Source organism: Malus domestica, chromosome 01, assembly GCF_042453785.1.
Source record: "Malus domestica chromosome 01, GDT2T_hap1".
In the NCBI taxonomy this organism is placed as follows: Eukaryota; Viridiplantae; Streptophyta; class Magnoliopsida; order Rosales; family Rosaceae; genus Malus; species Malus domestica.
In genome coordinates, this window is record NC_091661.1 from 28,809,741 (window position 1) to 28,831,792 (window position 22,052).

Genomic DNA, 22,052 nt, shown 5'->3' on the forward strand with positions numbered 1-22,052 from the left:
CTTAATTATTGGGCTGGTGTTGTACTTTTAACAAAAGATACCATTTTCTGGCGTTTGCTCTTCCATGAGATGAGACAGTTTCCAATAAACACACAATAACTTGTGGTGGATCGTCGGGTAGTAGGACAACATGCCCAATCTGAATCACAATACGCCTTCAACTTTAAATCATTTTGAGAAGGAAACATTATGCCTTGGCCGGGGGTGCCCTTGAGGTATTTCAAAATACGCAAAGCAGCATCATAATGTGGCATCCGAGGAGTTTGCATAAACCTACTCAATAAGTGAACCGAGTATGTATATCCGGCTGTGTAATGGTAAGATAAATGAGACGACCAATCAATCTTCGATATTTTGCAGGATCTTTAAGAACCTCTCCCTCATCAGGAAGTAATTTGAGATTTTGCTCTATTGGACATTTTGCCGGCCGAGATCCTAAAAATCCAACATCATCAAGGATATCTAATAAATATTTTCGTTGTGAAATGAAAATAATTTTCTTGGTGCGCGCCACTTCTATGCCAGAGCTTTCATCAAGTATAAACTTCAAAGATCCTCAACTGGTGGATATAGAGAAATGCAGCGACGCTTTTGATAGAAGGTACAATGTAGAGAGATTGCAATACATTGTATTTAAATATCATGTTATTTAGCACCTATGTTTTAAAACAGAAGGACAACTTCTAATTCCTGTATCAATCTATTTTTCAAGCTTTTTAAAATTTGCCGGTTTGGTGGATGCTTCAGCTCTGATATCTGTCAGTGGTTCATAAGCTTTGGCTGATGGAGGCAATGTGTTCTCTATAGAATATTGTGTTTATCGGTCGCAAGTCAACAGGCACTGATCCCAGCTCCTTGAACTCGGAGGAAACTTTGGATCCACGCTTTGTTTCTGGGAATATTGTAATCTGTGACAGTTGAATAAGCCTAAAGCGCAGAAGGGACTGGCGGTGAAAGATGGAGGAGGAAGAGGAGGACGAGTAGGTATGATTTTGCCAAACACAGCTGCATCGCTTAAGAATGCGGAGTTTCATTTCTATATAGGCCAATCGTGAGGTGCAAAACCAAAGCATGTTGCGGCCCCAAACATCATCATGAAAACTCTGAAGCGGAACTTCTTGTTCTTGGCAAAATCACAGGTAGGAGTTGCCACTCAATATTTCAGGTGTGTTCTGTTTCTTTATGTTGCATTTTGTGTTTTTCTTTATGTCTACTCGATTGATAAAAGTAGTATTTCGAATTTTCAGTCAGTGGCAGGTTTCACTCTACAGAGGAAGAATGATGCCGTCAACAAATAAGCAAAATATACCTGTACGTGTATACTGGTAGCAATTCACCAAGCCCTGATCCCACTTCCTTGTTTTGGAAGCAACTTTGAATTGCTGTGTTGTTGCCAGGGAGATTGTGATTTGTTACCGTGCGATTAGTTCGGGAGTGCAGAAGGGACGGATGGGAATAGGCATGATCTTGGCAAACAGCTTGCAAATGGAAATGGAAGTTGTGGCAGATTGCCAACTTGTTCCTGCTTTTGACACTTCGCAGAACTGTTACTCTAGCATTATGTTTAACGAGCCCAAGAACCTCTACAACTCTAGCATTTCTTGGGACTCGGTTTGAGTCCGCCTACAATAAAGTCTGCCTTTCATGACAACACGCGTAAGCCTCTGCAAGACGCCTCAACAGCTGCGGTTTCAACCCTGTATGATCACGGTGCACACCTCAATAGTTAGCCTCCTCCCTCGACCTCAGAACAAAATCAAAACAACAATGTGCGTTGAAATGTAGAACTATTCATAATTTCTCAATTCTCAATTGATTTTAGAATATGGGGTGTGCTATCCACACATCCCATTTTACTTCTCACACACCCCTTGATACTTTCTGTTTGTTGATTTTCTTCAGTTCATCTGATCCGACGGCCGAAAATTAAAAAGTTGTGTGAGAAGTAAAATAGGGTGTGTAGATATCACACCCCTAGAATATAAGAGATCAGGCAAGAAGCTTTGTAGAGTTGCAATAACCTATGGAAGTGACGCAGGACGAAGCAAGAGAGATACAAACGTAAGCCCTTGAAGAATACAATTTTTGGAGTCCACCAGATTTTGGTTGAAAACCCAAAGGTTGTTTTGTTTAATTGATTAACTTGATGCTTGGAAATGAACAACCAAATGGCTTAAATAAATATAGTACATCTGTTGGGACAACTAAAAGGACTAATAACATAAATTTGAAAGACAAACGATGACACGCCCCGATCCCGATAATTCTCCGAATATCAGGATAGGCACGTGCTGGCCGACACCCGAGGGTGACGAAAGCCATTTATTGAGTGCAAATGCTAAAAACAAGGAATTGATAAGGTTTATAATATAAAAGAGTAAAGAATATGCATTTCAGGAACGTGTTCAGAACATACAACTAACTAGAATACTAAAAGAAATAATATAAAAATTGAATGAATAACAGAATGGATCCTACACCAAGAAGACTCGAAGATGCCGATGTGGAAGTGCCTTGACATCGGGATTGTATGCCTCAATTCTATGCCCTGAAAGGGGCGCAAAACAAACATGAGTGGACCAAGTTTATATATATATATATATATATATATATATATATATATAATAAAACAGTTATCAACGTACTAACCCTTAGGTTTTATGAAAACACATATATAATGTTAAACATAGGTTTTTCGAAACCTAGCATGTCGTGCAATGTCTCAAATCACAACTCATATATATAATAATCACTAGTGAATTGTCCGATAACCCCCAGGCCCCATGCCAGCTACCCGTCTCTGAGCAGACAGTTAGAGGAAAATACACTTCAGGCCCCATGCCAGCTCCCCGTCCCTGTGCTAAATAGCCAGAGGAAACACACTCCAGGCCCTATGCCAACACCAAACCGTCGCCCGGGACTGATCGGAATCTATCCCTACGTCCCGTAGCGGAAAGGACCACTAGGTAAGTACAAAACCATTGAACATATATATATTGAAAAACAACTTCATAGTATAAAGTCATCCATCATCTATACTATAAAGAGGTGTTCGAAACATGTTCTAAATATCATATCGTCATCCATCAGATATTCTATAAGAACACGGTTTATAGGAAAAATAGTAATAATTCAAAGTAGCCTCAGTATGCATGTTATCTCACAAAACGTTTCATAAAACGTAATCATCAAATCATGCTTTTCATGTATGCATTTCTACTATAAAACATGCATTTTAGAAGGGGTCCACTCACAGTATTTAGCCGCCGAAGAACCACGCAACTAGCGAAGACAGAAACGCTACTATAATTGCCCCTAAGCACATAAATGACTCAATTAATAAAACTATATAATAGCAATTGAATTTGGGAAAACGAACATCAGAAACGGATTCAGAACGTCGAATTACCCTAAAAAGGGTCTCGGACGAAAACCCGAAAAGTCAACCCTAAAGTCAACGTTGACCGGGGGTCAACGGTCAAATTAGGTCTAACGGGTTTTAGGCTTAAAATCCGGATTAGGGTTTAGGTTAAATAGGATTAGGATCTATTGGGTTTTAGAAACCTAGGGTTTTTGAGTTAAAAGGGTTTTAGGGTGAAAAGGCTTTAGGGTAAAGAAATGGGGTTTGGGCTTAAACCCAAACACACACACACACGGGCTGCACATGCAGTGCACAGCCCACACAACACACACACACACAGAGGCTGGGCTTGAGCCTTTTAGCAAAAACCGGCCCAAGGCCCTTCAGCATTAAGGCCCGTGGCCTTTTGGGTTTTAAAAACAAATAACTAAAAATAAAAAGGATGCGGGCTGGGGTACTGGGTTGGTCCAAAACGGGCTAAGGCCCGTGGGGTTTTCTAAAGGGCCTGAGAGGCCTGGTTTTGCCGAAGAAGAAGGCTGGAAATTCGGCCGAAAAACCACCCAACTTTAAACGGCTATAACTTTGTCAAAACTCAACGAAATCAAGAGAAACAAAAATGAAAGTTGTAGCCCTGGAAGAGACGAAGAGAATGATACCTCACATGACATCTAACTCGCCGTGGTTTGGCCGAAAATGGCCTCGAAAGCCTCGGAGGTCGCCGGAAACTGGGTAAGATTCAAATGGATATAACTTCTTCAATACTCAACGAAATTGAGTGAAACAAAAAGGAAAGTTGTAGCACTCGACGAGACGAAGAGATTGATACCTTGTACGCCGGCTAAATCACCGTGGTTTGGCCGTAAATTGCCTCGAAAGTGGCTGATTCCTCGCCGGAAATGGGTGTTCCTACACCCGAGTTTGTTTTCATCCTAAAACCTCCAAAAATCACTAAATAATCTCATTTAAAAAAGTCATTCCAGCAAGATTCAAGGACGAAATAGAGATAATTAGGGGCTTACCTAACCGGAGATTGAAAAATCTCGCCGGAGTCCCTTTTTCCGGTTTTCTGGGGTCGCAGGAACGAGAGGGAGAGAGAGAGAGAGCAGGACAAGATGGTGAAAGGTGATGGTTCTTCCTCGCACACTCGTGTGCCTCTGTGCGTGTGTGTGCTTGCGGTGGAGAGAAGGGAGAGAAGTGAGAGTCGAGAGGGAGAGACAGGAAGACAGAAAACGAAAAAGAAAAAGGAAGAAATGATGGGTTCACGGGGGGGGGGACAGAGAGAGAAGTGAGGTGAGTGAATGGGGTGCTGCCACGTGGCAGCTTGAGGGAGAAAGAATCCAATGTTAAATTTTTTTCAGATTGGGTAGATAAAATGGGACCAAAATGATATTTTAAAAATATTTTGGGGTAATTACCTACATATATTTTTATAAATAGGGGGTGGGTGTTACAAACGAAATGTCCAAATTTTTATTATAAACTTAAAATTGCATTTTGGAAGCTGAAACGATTCCAAATGGGTAAAATCCATGAGTTTGACTCGTGGCGTCGTTCTCTTTCCTAAAAGGTATCAAGGGCCCAATTCGGAGCTTGGACGTCAAATAGACAAATTTCCACTGTGTCCCCTTGTCTTTTAACAATTCATCTCCTCATTGATCCATTCAACTATTTGTTTTACGTCAGAAAGGTTCATGTTAACGTGTCATCTTGCATCTGAAATTATGAGTTCTAAGAAAGAGGAGAGAGTTACGTTCGATGGTAAGTGCCCATGGGCTTTGGGCCTTACATGTTTCCAAATGACACCAGTGCGCACTTTAGCCCATTCAACCAAGGCCAATATGAATCGCTTTGACCGAGACAGTGAAGAGACAATAGAGGGAGAGAGGGAGGGCGTTGACCTACAATCTTAGCATCCCTCCAATTCAAACAATTTCTGAAGACCAGGTGTTTCACTTTCGTCGGATGTTAATGGCAGCTGCTTCTTCTTGTTCTTCATCTTCATCCGACAGTAGTTTGAAATATGATGTATTCCTGAATTTTAGAGGGGAAGACACTCGCAAGATCTTCATCGGCCATCTCTACAAAGCTCTGAATCAGAAAGCAATCAACACCTTTATTGATGGCGAAAAGCTTCGAAAAGGCAACGACCTTTCGGAGCTCCTTACAGCTATTGCCGACTGAGGCTATCGATTGTAGTTTTTTTCGAAAACTACGCTTCTTCGACGTGGTGCTTGAAAGAACTCGTCCAGATACTGGAATGCATGGATACACAAAAGCAGATAGTGGTGTCTGTTTTCTACGAAGTGGATCCATCCGATATTCGTAAACTTGAGGGAAGGTTTGCAGAAGCTTTTGCTAAACATGAAAGCTATTCTAACGTTGACGTGAAGGAGGTGCAGAGTTGGAGGACTGCTCTTGCTAGAGCCACCAATTTATCCGGTTGGGATTCAAAAAATTATAAGTTTAATTTGTTCGCATGCATTTGCTATTAATGTATTTTTACTGTATAAATCCACGGTTTTGGTCACAACTAACTTCCTTACATATAGATGGCTAAGCGTTCACCAATTTGATTAGTTTTTGCATATTTATCATCAAGAAAATTAACGTATTTTTACTGTACAAATCTGGGGTTTTAGTGACAACAAGTATTGCCCTTCTAATTATTCAGTTTTAGTTTTCTATTTTGGGCTTGTTATAAAACTTAGCTTTGCTTTGACTCTTTCGCGATGCTGGTTCTAAAACTTCACAGGGATGATGCCAATCTTATTGAAGATATTGTAGAGGATATCTTTAGCAAATTGATCCACATCTCATCAAGCAAAGTCGATGGCTTGGTTGGAATGGATTACCACATGGATGAAATGAAGTTACTATTACGTCCTGGGGCGAACGATGTTTTTGCTGTTGGAATATGGGGTTTGGGAGCTATAGGTAAAACCACCAGCGCTTGAGCTGTTTATGATGAAATTGCTTGTCAATTTGAAGCTTGCTGCTTTCTCGAAAATGTTAAGGAAGTGTTGACCCTAAAAACTACCAAGCTTACTTGACGCGCTGGCTGAATAACTAATAAGCTAACTACGTCATTCGATTGTTTGCGGGGCGTGCCAACTCATCGACCGAGGAGTAAAATTTATTGATGTTGCGTTGGGTTGCGCTGCTGACTTCTCGATCTTGCGACTGTGGCCGAGGAAGGAACACTTCTCGGCCTTCGGGTTCTAGAGCCTGAAGACAAGGCTGCTAGTTCTGCGAAGTTCAATATCAAATTTGACTTTCAATGTGCCGAATGTAGTAATCTGTAACACCTCACTTCGCCGAGAAGGCTAATGAGATGACCTCTGCCAATAAAGATTCGAAAATCCTTCTCGACCGAGACTTGGATAGATAACCAGTCGGCCTCGACGCAATGCTGTTTATCCAAACTGAAGGTGCTCCGCGGTCGGCTGATTCTACTGCAACAGTGCTATTTATCCAAACTGAAGATGTTCGCCGGTTGCCTTCACAATGCTATTTATCCAAACTGAAGATGTGTTGGCGAAAAAGAAAATAAAAAATCTCAAGATGTTTGAGAGGTTTCGGGTAGAGCAAGGGTTTGCGCTGGGCAGTTTGTTTATTGAGTTGAAGGTCCTTTGATTTGTGTGAAAGCTTTGTATATGTAGCCGAGTCTCCTTGATCGCCAATCCAAATAAAGTCATTTTCCGAATGTACCCCAAAATAATATCAAAATAACTGATATTATCTTTGACATATTTCGGCAAAAATCCAGTTAGTCTCCTTGCGCCCAGAGACTTTCACTCACAAGAGGACTTTGAACTTTCAAAGTACCCTTATCATTTCAAACTCATCTGACAACATCCATCACCATGCAAAGCAAAAAGCCTAGCCTACCTAGGTTTCCTATGTCATTATTATCCAGGACCCTTATTTTCCTTGGCTTATCACATCCAAAAGCCAAGCCTATCTAGGCTTTTTATGATCTATCCATGCATGTATAATAACCTTCTACCGCATCACGCAACTATTTTCTTATTTCATATGCAGTGCAAAAGCCATCATGACCACATCAGTGCTAGGAGTCCCAATCTAAGCTGGTTCACACGGTGCACTGTTTAACAAATCCAAATTAATTTGGACTGTTCTTTTCGTTTCTGAGCTGGGGCTATGATTTGTATCCCATTTATTTTGTACAAGAAAATCAAGATGATTTATCAAAAGATAATTATTATGATTAAAAACCATAACATTATCTTAAAACAAAATTATCTTAACTTTCTTATATGGCAGTCTAGAACCATGCTTACTCAACGGTCTCGATTGCATGGGCCGATGATGTAATTTTGGGTCCAAACAAGAAGGCGTCTCGAATAATGGTGCAGTACATATACAGGAAGTGCTTCTTTCTAGAGTATTGAAGGAAAAGGTGCAGAGTTTAGGCACGTTGGATCGAGGTTCCAGAATGATAATGAAAAGGCTACGAAGGAAAATAGTTTTCATTGTTCTTGATGACGTTGACAAATTATCCCAAATTGAAGCGTTACTTGGAAAACAACATTCATTTGGTGGTGGAAGTAGAATCATTATAACAACAAGAGATATGCAATTAATAAGTGGAGCCGATGCTGTATATAAGCCCAAGAAATTAAGTGAGCCTGAAGCTCTTGAACTCTTCAGTCAGTATGCCTTCAAAACCCACCAACCCACAAGAGATTATGATCGTCTCTCGAGGCTTGCCATTCAACATGCTCATGGTGTGCCTTTAGCGCTTAAAGTCTTGGGAGCTTTGCTTGATAACAGAAGTGTATGGGAGTGGGAAGATGTGTTGAAGAAAACAAAGAAAACCCAGCTCATGGGAATTCAGGATGTTCGTAGAAAGAGCTTTGATGGGTTAGACAACTCAGAGAAGGATATATTTCTAGATATTGCATGTTTCTTTAAAGGGATGGAGAAAGACTGTAACTAAAATTCTTGATAGTTGTGGCTTTTATCCCCATAGTGGATTAGGAGTACTAATTAATAGAACTCTCATCACTATATCAGATTACGATACGCTTAAGATGCATGATTTACTACAAGAAATGGGGTGGGAAATAGTCCATCAAGAATCTAATAAAGATCCTGGAAGACGGAGCAGGTTATGGATTTATGAAGATTTTCATTGTGCATTAACGCAAAATGCGGTGAGATAAATTCATTACCTCTTTCTTTTAAGCATGTAATATTGAGTAGAAAGCAGAAGTATGATAAAAATCAAATTTGGATATTTTCGCTCATTGAATTTCTACTGTTTGGTTATCTAGGCTACAAAAGCAGTGGATTTGTACTTTGTGCAGGTCGCTTGATGAAAGGGAAAACAATTGTAGACACGTATACTTTGTTGGAGCTGGAAACATCTTCCAATAGACTTAATCATTTAATGCGTTGCCTGATTGGTTTAATACAAGGTTGTAATATATACTCTTCTCTACTTTACCCTCATATAAGCTTCAAAGAAATGTAGGAATGCTTCTGATTCCGGGAATAAAAGGTACCTACTTTTAATGTGAAAGATTTTTGTCACTTTGGCCTTAAATTCTTGATTTAAGTGACTGTTGAAGGTTTCGGATGGTATTCCCCATTTATCTTCCTTGTAAATATATATTAAAGCTTGCAGAAATATTTTTGAGAGCTTATCTGCAACACTTAATCGATTTGTTGTTTAACAACTCTCAAATTGGAAGCTTGCAACTTATAGAGATGCGGGGATGCTTGTGTTGTCTATTGACTATTGTGTATATCCGTAGTAAGTCAACAAGCCCTAATCCAGCTCCTTGAGCTCGGAGGAAACTTTGGATCCACGCTCTGTTGGCGGAAACATTGTGATATGTGACCGTGTGATTAATCGTAATGTGTAGAAGGGACTGGTTGTGAAAGATGGAGAAGATGTACTAGGTATATGATTTTGGCAAACACAGCTGCATCACATCAGAAGATGCGGAGTTCGTTTCTTTATATACTAATCGTGCGGAGGTGCAAACCAAAGCATGGCGCAACCTAAAAAATCATCATGAAAACCCTGAAGCGGAACTTCGTGTTAGTCTGACCAATGTGTCTCCCTGGATAACCACGGTTGGAGCTAACACCATGGATAGGGATTTTCCAGCTACCGTGAAGCTCGAAAATGGCAGGACTATTACCGGGGTTTCGCTCTACAGGGGAAGGATGAAGCTGTCAACAAACAAGCAATACCATGTTGCGTATTTGGGAAGCAATTCAACTAGTCATAATCCGAGCTCGCTCTGTTTGGAGGGGACGTTGGATCTCCGAGTTGTGGCCAGAAAGTTTGTGATTTGCGACCGTGGGATTAATCCTAGAGTGCAGAAGGGAGAAGTGGTGAAAGAAGCCGGATGAGTTGGGATGATCTTGGCAAACACAGCTGCAAACGGAGAGGAGCTTGTGGCGGATTGCAACCGGCACTCTCGGTTGTGTTCCCGGAGAGAACAAATGTTTTTGTTTTGACACTTCATAGAACTGTCACTAACGTTGCCCTTGTTGTTTCGAATTACCACGCCATTGTTTCACCGTTCAAAGGTGCTTATGTGAAAGTCAAGCCTCGGACGTTGAAATTCACCAAAGCCAATCAGAAGCTGTCATACAAAATCATCTTCACTACGAAATCCCGGCAGGCAGTCCCGGAGTTCGGAGGGTTGGTGTGGAAGGATGCAGTGCATAGGGTGAGAAGTGTTGTGCATTGGCCCGCTCGTCAGTGCGAAAACGAGATTCAGATTATAACCTCACCAAATCACACTCAGTTTAATAGAATAAAATACAAGAAATAAAGACACCGAGAAATTTACGAGGTTCGGTAAAAATCTGCGTACGTCCTCGGAGAGATATTGCTCTTCACTATGAGAATAACAGTACAAGTACACATGAGTTAAATCAACATAACTCAATCTTGAATCCCTTGCACACCCACTCATAGAATTTTCCCAAGAGCCTCACTCTACCCCAAGAGTTCTTTTAATAGAATACTTTTCACTCTAGCTCTCTTGATTTTCTCTTAACCCATGTTCAACATTTCCCATGGAATAGCCGAATGCTCTCTCCATCTTGATGCTTTCCTCATACCACATCTCTCACTCTCAATATAAGGCCAAGCCATCATCATTGTGTCTTACATCATCATTAAGCAAAAAACAAACATCATCATTAAAGCAAAAGCAAGCATTATCATTATGTCTTTACTCATGATGATGTCCACCAAACTTTTGCTTTTACTTTGCAGCACTTGTCTGCAACTTTCATGCAACCCACACCATGTGATATTTCCACCAAAAGCAAATACAGGTCACTTCATTGTTGTTAAACACAAATGTATGAGCTAAACACAACAAGAAGCCCCATTGTTGTAGTGTGGCTGCCACCACTATAACTCCTGCACCGGATTAATTTCAATGTGTGTTTTTATTAATGCTCATTTGAATAAACAAATTTTCTGTAATAGTTAGCATCCTTCCTCTGCTTCTTGCTGTAATCTTCTAGCTACTGTCAAGCTTAGAACACGAGCAAAACAACGATGTGTAGTGAAAATGTCACAGCCCGTCCCGAAGTTACATTTGACGGGAATGTGAATTGACGGGATTGCCCCTAGCGGGTGTTAAGGTATGTGTGTGTGTGACATATTTTGGTCTAAATACATACATTTCTAAGTTTTTGTTTTAAATGGGATTAATGTTAGTATGTATGTTTTGGTGTGATTAGGTTTTGTTTGGACCACACACACACCCAACCTGATCTCCCTCTCTCCTTCCCCGTGCCCTCTCTCTCCTCCTTCACGACACTCTCTCCCTCTCTCCCTTCGAAGTGTACGGACGAGACCCAAAAACCTTCAAAACTCCACGGATCGAAGCTAAAAAGGTATGGTTCTTCATCATTTCGACCTCCTGAGTTGTTTGGTGCTAGTTTTAGGAAGTGAAACCCTCGAAATCACGTTGAAATCTCGAGGTCTGATTTGAGTACTGTTCATGCACACGTAAATTTTTGATTTTCAGGGAATTCTAAGCTTGTAGTGAGCTTAGTGAGGTCCTAAGGAAGCTCGGGGACGTTCGTTTGAAAGTTTTGGACGTCGGGATCGTGTAGTTCGAAGTTGGCCGTTTTCTTGGAATTTCTCCGGTGAGATTTCATAGTTTTTAGAGCCTTAAACTAGTCTATCGTGACTCTACATGTTGAGGGCTTCAAATTGATATAAAATGCGAAGAAAATGGTTGAGAAACGAAGGAGAACAAGGCGTTTGAAAATCGCCCAGTTGTTCGGCCAACGGAAAATTCAGTCTGGCGAACCGAGGTTAGGGATGATGCGCGTGGGGGCACGTGCCACATCAAAAAAAAATTCTAAAAATTTGTCGACGTTCGTGACGTCGAGTAGGTCACTGTGGTATATTCATATACCCAATTTGAGCACCGTATGAGAAGTTATTACGAATTATTGGTAATGTGCTTTAAATAACGTTTTTATAGTTGTTTCGCATATAGGTGACACCTATCCCGAGGACGAGCGTATCCAGGGATGTCACGGGGGTTACGACCCTTCGACTTATCAGAGAGTGGGCAATTTTTATTTTCGTATTACCTATATACTCTTAATTGTCCCAGAAATTGAATTTATATGAAAGTATGTTTTCAATTGCCATGATGCATATTATAAATTATATGAACTGATATTGATGCATATATATAAATGTGAATTGGTGCTGTGGACGCACATGTGAGTATCAGGTGAGTTTATATGGTTTATATGAATGAATGATGATGTGATTACGTTGAGAACTCACAACCTGCACCCTTGGTATTAGTGCTTATAGTATTCACCGCACCGTACACTCACCTTGGATCCAAGTAGGTGCATGTCGTACAGACCATGAGAGGGTTCCGACATGCTAGTCGTACATATCACTGAGGTGATTCCGACTGGTAGGTGACTTTAGATTATGTGCACAGATGATTGATGAGAGAAGCACTAGAGCGTATTTTACACCATTCTTGTCGTACAGACTACTTTAGGTAGTTCCGACATTATGTGCAGTGTAGTGCCGTACAGGTCACTGTGGTGACTTTAGCAGTGCTGTACAGGTCACAGTTTGTGACTCCGGCTGGTTTGGATGTTGGGCTTTATAAATTAACCGTATAGGGCCAATTACAGGGTCTCCGGTTGATTCTTTATATCACCTGTCATATTGATGCATCCATATTCTGTTTTGACATTTATAGCATGGCATAGTCTCTGAATTTGAGTTATATGAAGATATGTATACTATTATGTTATTTTCTGGGAAAAAGTATACAGGTTTTACAGTGAGGGGTTAGAATTGTTTTTGGCGAAATGTTTTTGAAAAGCTTTGGTTTTACTGACCCACTCTATCTTATTTTTCGCCCCTCCAGGTTCTAGTTAGTTACGCTGATCACCCATGAGGATTTCTACGGAGTTTTGACAGACTTCTTTAATGTAGGATTCACCTGCGGGTGTTGTATTTTAGTTATGGTCCTACTCGACTGCAACTAGTGTTTATGCTCTGTTTATGTGTGTGTCCACACTTTAATTCACTCTAGCATGTTAGTCGGTTAACCTTTGCTAGTATTTGGTTTTAATTCATTCGTAATTCTTTTAGTTTCTGCTTCCGCACCGCACTTATGGTTACGTCACACTAACGTGACGGCCAGGACCCCTTGATTCTAGGATCGGGGTGTTTCAGTTTGGTATCAGAGTTTAGGTTGCAATCCTGTATAATTGTTAATGTTCTAATGGCCTTTGGTGTCTTCTGTTAGAACCATGCCGCCTCGTATGGAATCACGCCGTGCTTCTGGGTCTAATTTCCCCAATATAGCTCAATTAGGGGAAGCGATGACTCATGCTTTTCAGAATGTTATCCGCCCTTCTCCTCCTCAAAGAACACCCTTGGAGACCATGTATAATCTGAAATTGGATCGTTTTTTGGGTAATGAAGGTCACGAGGGGGCAGAAAAATGGCTAGATCATATTGAGAAGACTTTCCAGGTGATGCAGAGTCAGGGGAATCTCCATGCTGATAGATGGGTGGATACTACCACTTGGTTTTTGGGCCGAGAGCCAGCAGCATGGTGGGAAAATCAGACTAGGTTCATGTCGCCTGAGACGCAGCTGACTGGAAAGTGTTTAAAGAGAATTTTATGAAGAGATTTGTTCCTCCAGAATACATAGATCGCAAGAAGCAAGAGTTCACCCGGTTGAAGCAAAAAGATATGTCAGCGCATGAGTACTACATGAAATTTACCGACTTATCTCGTTATGACCCTGATACAGCTGGTAATCAGGCAGAGATGCTTTGCCGTTTTAAGTTGGGAACCAAGAAGAAATGGAGGACTTTTGCTAGTGCACTTCCTTGTTCTAATTATCATGAGTTTTCTGAGATGTTGGTTCGGATAGAGGATTCCGACAATCTCCCTAGTAACAGTGAGGACGAGGAAGATAAGAATGATAACCAGAAGAGGGATGATAGGGGTAAAGGGATCTCCACTCAAGGACCACGTAAGACGTAAAGTTTCAAGAAAAGTAGGGCGAGTTCGAGTTCTTCTAGTGGAGGACTTAGTATCACAGGCCCGATGAGAGGTGGTAGATTTGCTGGAGGACCCAGGTTTCAGAGGCAGAGGGATTTTAGTGGTGCTGGTGGTTCGGGTGCTCCGTTGTGTCACCATTGTAACTTTAGGCATCATGGGGAGTGTAGGAGAAGTGGTGCTTGCTACACTTGTGGACAGATGGGACATAGGGCTGCTCAGTGTTCCCAGAGTCAGCAGAGATCTCAGCAGTCCACTATGCCACCTCCAGCGCCGATTCAGCGGAACTTGGGATCAGGCAGCTATGGTCAGATGGGACGTGGTGGTGCTTACCACTACCAGGGTGATACTCCTCCCTATGCTTCTGGATAGTACCAGTACCCCCATGATCCTTATTATCACTCTGGTATTCCTAAGACTTTGGAGGTTACGCTTCTTATGCTTCTATGCCAGCTAGTGGGTCTCAGTGGCATCAGGGAAGTTAGCCCCGACAAGGAGAGGTTGCTGCCAGCAGTGCAGGACCGTCTAGACAGTCTAGCTAGATAAGACATGGGCGTACTTCTCAGGGGCGAGGTAACCAAGGCAGCAGAGGTCGTGGTGGACGTCAGCAGGCTCAGGGATGAGTTAACCACATCTCACTGCAGGATGCTCAGAACCATCCAGATTTGATTATGGGTACGTTGAATATTCTTGGTCACTTTGCTAGAGTTTTAATTGATTGTGGTGCTACACATTCCGTGATTTCTTATACGTTTGCTCAAACGACCCAACCTCACCCTACACCTCTAGGATTTGATTTAGAGTTTGCTATGCCTAGAGGGGATACGTGTTATGTTGATAGTGCTTATTCTGGTTGTCCAGTGATGGTAGATATAGTGGTTATGCCAGCTAATCTTATCCCGTTAGATATTGTGGATTTTGATGTGATTTTAGGGGCAGATTGGTTGCATTATAATCGTGCCCATATAGATTGTTACGGGAAATCAGTTACTTTTCTTCGTCCTGGACTACCAGAGGTTACTTTTGTGGGTGAAAGAAGTGGGGTGAGACATGGTGTTATTTCGGCCATGAGAGCAAAGAAGTTGTTATCGAAAGGTTGTCAGGGATACTTAACACATGTGTTGTTAAATGATGTTGTTCCTAGCAGTATCGAGGAAGTTGGTGTAGTTAGACACTATCCTGATGTGTTCCCAGATGATTTGCCTGGATTGCCGCCAGACAGAGATGTGGAGTTTTCCATTGATTTACTTCCAGGTACGGATCTTATATCTTTGACTCCCTATAGAATGGCTCCAGCTGAATTGAGAGAATTGAAAATTCAGTTACAGGAATTAACTGATAAGGGTTTCATTTAACCTAGTACTTCACCTTGGGGAGCTCCGGTGTTGTTTGTAAGAAAGAAAGATGGAACCTTGAGATTATGTATTGATTACAGGCAATTGAATCGGGTGACGATTAAAAACCATTATCCATTGCCTCGTATCGATGATTTGTTTGATCAGCTTAAAGGTGCATGTGTGTTCTCTAAGATTGATTTAAGATCTGGTTATTATCAGTTGAAGATTAAAGAGGATGATGTCCCTAAGATGGCTTTCCGAACCCGTTATGGACATTATGAATTTTTGGTGATGCCATTTGGATTGACTAATGCACCTGCAACCTTCATGAGGCTAATGAATGAAGTATTCCAGCAATATCTTGATAGATTCGTCATTGTTTTTATCGATGATATTCTGGTATATTCTAAGTCTGAATTAGATTATATTCGACATCTTAACTTGGTACTAAGGAAATTTAGGGAGCATCAATTGTATGCCAAGTTTAGCAAGTGTCTGTTTTGGTTGAATGAAGTGGCATTTTTGGGGCATGTAGTATCGGCACGAGGAATTCAAGTAGATCCTCAAAAGATAGCAACAGTAGAGAATTGGGAACAACCGCGAACCGTCACTGAGGTACGGAGTTTCCTTGATCTAGCAGGTTATTATCGACGGTTTGTTCAAGATTTTTCTATGATTGACTTGCCACTAACGAAGTTAACCAGGAAAGATGTTAAGTTCGAGTGGGACGAGAAGTGTGAGCAAAGTTTCCAGCAGTTGAAATATTGCCTCACTCATGCTCCAGTATTGGTACTTCCTGATGATAGTGGTAACTTTAAGATTTATAGTGATGCTTCGTTGAATGGTTTGGGATGTGTTTTGATGCAGCATAATAGAGTGATTGCCTATGCTTCTCGGCAGTTGAAGATTCATGAAAGGAATTATCCTACTCACGATCTTGAATTGGCAGCCATTATTTTTGCTTTAAAAATTTGGAGGCATTATCTCTATGGTGAGAAATGTAAGATCTTCACAGACCATAAGAGCCTTCAGTATCTTTTCACTCAGCATGATCTTAATCTTCGTCAATGAAGATGGATGGAATTATTAAGTGATTATGACTGCACTATTGAGTATCATCCGGGTCGTGCAAATGTGGTAGCTGATGCACTGAGTAGGAAACCTTAAGGTCGACTCAATGCTTTGTATGCATGCCGTGTTCCTCTTCTTGCAGATTTGAGAGCTACTGGAGTACAGTTAGAGTTAGAAGATCAAAAGGAAGCTTTTCTTGCTAGTTTCCAAGTCAAGCCAGTTTTAGTCGATCGTGTACTGGAAGCTCAGTTGGTTGATGAAGAAATCCAAGAATTGATTCAATTGAGAAATGAGGGGAAAAAGAAAGATCTCCAGATTCGAGAATCAGATGGTATGCTTATGCAGGAGAACAAAATGTATGTGCCGAATAATGAAGAATTAAAGAAGGAAATTTTGGATGAAGCTCATTGTTCAGCTTATGCGACGCATCCAGGAGGGACTAAGATGTACCATACCATTTGACCGTTTTATTATTGGCCAGGTATGAAGAGGGAAATTGCTAAGATGTAAGTAAGTGTATTGTTTACCAACAAGTCAAAGCTGAGAGGAAGAAGCCTTTTGGTCGGATGCAACCACTTCCCGTTCCTCAGTGGAAATGGGAAAATATAACTATGGATTTTGTGTATAAGCTTCCACGTACACGAAATGGATTTGATGGTGTTTGGGTGATTGTAGATCGGCTTACGAAGTCATCACACTTCATTCCATTGAGAGAAAAGTACCCTCTGAATAAATTGGCTAAGTTGTTCATTACGAAGATTGTAAAGTATAATGGAGTTCCAGTGAACATTATTTCTGATCGAGATCCTAGATTTACTTCTAAGTTCTGGGTAGCTTTTCAAGAAGCTCTTGGTACGAAATTACTTTACAGTACTGCTTATCATCCTCAAACTGATGGACAATCAGAGAGGGCCATTCAGACGTTAGAGGATATGTTGAGATCTTCAGTGTTACAGTTTGGTGATTCTTGGCATGATCGCCTAGACTTGATGGAATTTGCCTACAATAATAGTTTTCATTCGAGCATTAGTATGTCACCGTTTGAGACACTTTATGGTAGAGCTTGTCGTACGCCATTGTGTTGGTCAGAGGTTGGCGAAAGAGTACTAGAGGGCCCAGAGATTGTGGATGAGACTACTCAAAATGTTCAAGTGATTAAGGCTAACCTGAAAGCGGCCTAGGATCAACAGAAGAGTTTAGCAGATAGACATGCTACTGATCGAGTTTATGATGTGGGTAACTTGGTATTCTTGAAATTATCACCTTGGAGAGGTGTAGTACGTTTTGAAAAAAGATGCAAGCTAAGTCCGAGGTATATAGGACCTTATGAGATCACTGAGAGGATTGGTGAAGTTGCTTACAGATTAGAGTTGCTTTCGGAGTTATCCAAAGTACATAATGTGTTTCATGTCTCGATGCTTCGACATTATATTTCAGATCCTTCACATGTGATTCCTCCTCAACCTCTGGAGATTAATCCGGATTTAACGTATGATGAAGAACCAGTGACTATCTTGGATTGGAAAGATAAAGTTCTAAGGAATAAGACAGTGAGCTTAGTAAAAGTGTTGTGGAGGAACCACTCAGTGGAAGAAGTTACTTAGGAGACGGAAGATCGAATGAGAGAGATGTATCCGAGGTTGTTTTATGGTTATTGATGGTTTGTTTGGTTGTATGAATTTCGAGGACGAAATTCTATAAGGGGGAAGATTGTCACAGCCCGTCCCAAAGTTACATTTGACGGGAATGTGAATTGACGGGATTGCCCCTAGCAGGTGTTAAGGTATGTGTGTATTTTGGTCTAAATACATACATTTCTAAGTTTTTGTTTTAAGTGGGATTAATGTTAGTATGTATGTTTTGGTGTGATTAGGTTTTGTTTGGACCACACACACACCCAACCTGATCTCCCTCTCTCATTCCCCGTGCCCTTTCTCTCTCATCCCTCACGACACTCTCTCCCTCTCTCCTTTCGAAGTGTACGTATGAGACCCAAAAACCTTCAAAACTCCACGGATCGAAGCTAAAAAGGTATGGTTCTTCATCATTTCGACCTCCTGAGTTGTTTGGTGCTAGTTTTAGGAAGTGAAACCCTCGAAATCACGTTGAAATCTCGAGGTCCGATTTGAGTACTGTTCATGCACACGTAAATTCTTCATTTTTAGGGAATTCTAAGCTTGTAGTGAGCTTAGTGAGGTCCTAAGGAAGCTCGGGGAAGTTTGTTTGAAAGTTTTGGACGTCGGGATCGTGTAGTTCGAAGTTGGCCGGTTTCTTGGAATTTCTTCGGTGAGATTTCGTAGTTTTTAGAGCCTTAAACTAGTCTATCGTGATTCTACATGTTGAGGGCTTCAAATTGATATAAAATGCGAAGAAAATGGTTGAGAAACAAAGGAGAACAAGGCGTTTGAAAATCGCCCAGTTTTCCGGCCACCGGAAAATTCAGTCCGGCGAACCGAGGTTAGGGATGATGCGCGTGGGGGCGCGTGTCCCCGTGCCTGCCTTGGCGCGTGGGGGCACGTGCCACATCAAAAAAAATTTCTAAAAATTTGTCGACGTCCGTGACGTCGAGTAGGTCATTGTGGTATATTCATATACCCAATTTGAGCACCGTATGAGAAGTTATTACGAATTATTGGTAATGTGCTTTAAATAACGTTTTTATAGTTGTTTCGCATATAGGTGACACCTATCCCAAGGACGAGCGTATCCAGGGACGTCACGGGGGTTACGACCCTTCGACTTATCAGTGAATGGGCAGTTTTTATTTTCGTATTACCTATATACTCTTAATTGTCCCAGAAATTGAATTTATATGAAAGTATGTTTTCAATTGCCATGATGCATATTATAAATTATATGAATTGATATTGATGCATATATATATAAATGTGAATTGGTGCTGTGGACGCACATGTGAGTATCAGGTGAGTTTATATGGTTTATATGAATGAATGATGATGTGATTGCGTTGAGAACTCATAACCTGCACCCTTGGTATTAGTGCTTATAGTATTCACCGCACCGTACGCTCACCTTGGATCCAAGTAGGTGCATGTCGTACAGACCATGAGAGGGTTCCGACATGCTAGTCGTACAGATCACTGAGGTGATTCCGACTGGTAGGTGACTTTAGATTATGTGCACAGATGATTGATGAGAGAAGCACTAAAGCGTATTTTACACCATTCTAGTCGTACAGACTACTTTAGGTAGTTCCGACATTATGTGCAGTGTAGTGCCGTACAGGTCACTGTGGTGACTCTAGCAGTGCCGTACAGGTCACAGTTTGTGACTTCGGCTGGTTTGGATGTTGGGCTTTATAAATTAACTGTACAAGGCCAATTACAAGGTCTCCGGTTGATTCTTTATATCACCTGTCATATTGATGCATCCATATTCTGTTTTGACATTTATAGCATGGCATAGTCTCTGAATTTGAGTTATATGAAGATATGTATACTATTATGTTATTTTCTGGGAAAAAGTATACAGGTTTTACAGTGAGGGGTTAGAATTGTTTTTGGTGAAATGTTTTTGAAAAGCTTTGGTTTTACTGACCCACTCTATCTTGTTTTTCGCCCCTCCAGGTTCTAGTTAGCTGCGTTGATCACCCACGAGGATTTCTACGGAGTTTTGACAGACTTCTTTAATGTAGGACTCACCTGTGGGTGATGTATTTTAGTTATGGTCTTACTCGACTGCAACTAGTGTTTATGCTCTGTTTATGTGTGTGTCCACACTTTAATTCACTCTAGCATGTTAGTCGGTTAACCTTTGCTAGTATTTGGTTTTAATTCCTTCGTAATTCTTTTAGTTTCTGCTTCCGCACTGCACTTATGGTTACGTCACACTCACGTGACGACCAGCACGCCTTGATTCTAGGATCGGGGTGTGTCAGAAAACGTAGATTACGCAAGTTCAAATCACATTGATGTTGTTAATTAGAAGATTCAGAACTAGATTAGAATAATTTCTTAATTTGCTCAATTTCCATATTGATTCACATGTTTCTGCACTATTTTTATGTCACGACTCACAAGCATTTGGTAGGACTTCTGGTTGTTTTTGCGAGAATGACAATTTCAAACATGCACGAAACAAAACAGATTTAAACACGACATGTTATAGGACTTGAGATTCACGATATTTGTAGCCGCATAAATATGAAGATTTTATGGTAGGTTATATACCTTACCAAAATTTCAACTTGTCCAAAGAATTAAGTGCATTTGATATTCGAGATGTCTCACTAATTGTGTGAATATTTCAGTTCAAATATGTCTCTAGTTATACTCAAGTTTCTCTCTAAACTGTTTGAGTACAATTTGGATCAAATTCAATACCGTCATGAACAACTTACAAACTAAACTCAAGAAATGGGATTACCAATTTACCATCATTAACCTTTTTGTTTCTTTTGACGAAAAAAAAAAATAATGCTGGCCGGCCATGGGCCTATTTGGACTCATTCTGATGGGCCTTTTAAAAATTTAAAACCAGGCTAGTCCAATTCGTATTTGAATTTCCCAATAAGTTGAAGTATTATTTTAGGATGATGTTATCCAGACACTCATTTCTTTTTTTCATACACGTCTTTTGATTTTAGGCAATCGAATCAAATAAGTTGAATAAGATCAAATGACAAAATTAATAAGAATATGTGAGAGGTAAAAAATATGTGTGAATAGCACTACCCTTATTTTATTACTAGCTTCTTTCTTTTGCATTTGATTTTTTTTGGATACTTTATTCTATTTTTTTAAATTGGCTTAATTTTATATTTAGAATAAATTCAACAAAAAAAACCACTAACTTCTCAATAAGAAGCGGTTATTTCTTTTCAAATTTTTAATTACTAAACTGTTATTTAAAATTGACTAGAATATGCTATGCACAAACTGTCTGTTAATTTTTTGTTTTTGTTTTTAAAGTTAAAGGAGAGCAGCAAGAGAGTGAGAGATAACGTAAGAGTGAGGAGAGAGAGGATTATTTTTTATTTTTTAAAATAGATATGTTAAAATCACCTATAAGTGGGGTTTAAATAAAAAATAACAAAATTTTGTTTTGTAAAATTATGTTACTGCCTTTAACTTTTTTATTGTAATAATAATTTTTTCATCTTCTTTCAATTGACAAAAAAAATTCTATTAATATGTAGTTTAGTTAAGATAAACAAAAAGCCTTTTTGCATAAGTAATGTTCCAACAAAGTTTATTATTATTTTTCCTTTTTTTTTTCCGCTTTTCTTCTTATTTTTTTGCTAATTTTTCTGGTTTGTTTAATTTTTTTTTACAAAAATACCTTTGGAGATGAGAAATCAAATTTTCACGTTAGTTTTGGATTTTTTTTTAATTCAGGGGTTTTTTAGTCCAATTGTTTCTTGTGACACCTTGTGACTTTAATGTAAAGTTCTGGCTTCCTAATGATAAAAATATTTTTTTTAACAAACGATATTATTTGTACTAAGAGAAAAGGTGAGCTAAGCTTCACATTGCCTAGCAATAATGTGGTTTAAATTCACCTTTAGTGATAATTGAAACTAAAAATTAGAAGTAAAAAGGAATACTACTAAACCAGAATATTAAGTGGTAAAAATGAAGATAAATTAGTAATATTATTATTTTTATGTACAAACCTAGTAGAAAGAAACTCATTAACTTCCCGACCATTTTACAGAGTATCCTCTTTCCAATTTTATAGAATTACATTTTTTTTTTT

The 22,052-nt window shown here is 40.0% G+C and overlaps 1 protein-coding gene and 2 long non-coding RNA genes across 3 annotated transcripts in view; all 3 read left to right on the forward strand.

Moving 5' to 3' along the window:
• The first annotated feature begins 514 nt into the window (after positions 1-514).
• On the forward strand, positions 515-2,113 carry LOC114825123 (uncharacterized). The gene is made up of 4 exons (XR_003773853.2): positions 515-601; positions 748-1,139; positions 1,248-1,830; positions 1,987-2,113. It is a non-coding gene; the product is annotated as an uncharacterized lncRNA (long non-coding RNA).
• A 3,977-nt stretch (positions 2,114-6,090) lies between these two features.
• On the forward strand, positions 6,091-8,321 carry LOC139191353 (TMV resistance protein N-like). The gene is made up of 2 exons (XM_070812124.1): positions 6,091-6,295; positions 7,894-8,321. The coding sequence occupies exons 1-2, from the start codon at positions 6,091-6,093 to the stop codon at positions 8,319-8,321; spliced, it is 633 nt and encodes a 210-aa protein (XP_070668225.1).
• A 440-nt stretch (positions 8,322-8,761) lies between these two features.
• Positions 8,762-22,052, forward strand: part of LOC139194941 (uncharacterized) — a 77,663-nt gene continuing 64,372 nt past the window's right edge. The window contains exon 1 of the long non-coding RNA XR_011579740.1: positions 8,762-8,955. This is a non-coding gene — a long non-coding RNA (uncharacterized lncRNA). The remainder of the gene's footprint in view (positions 8,956-22,052) is intronic.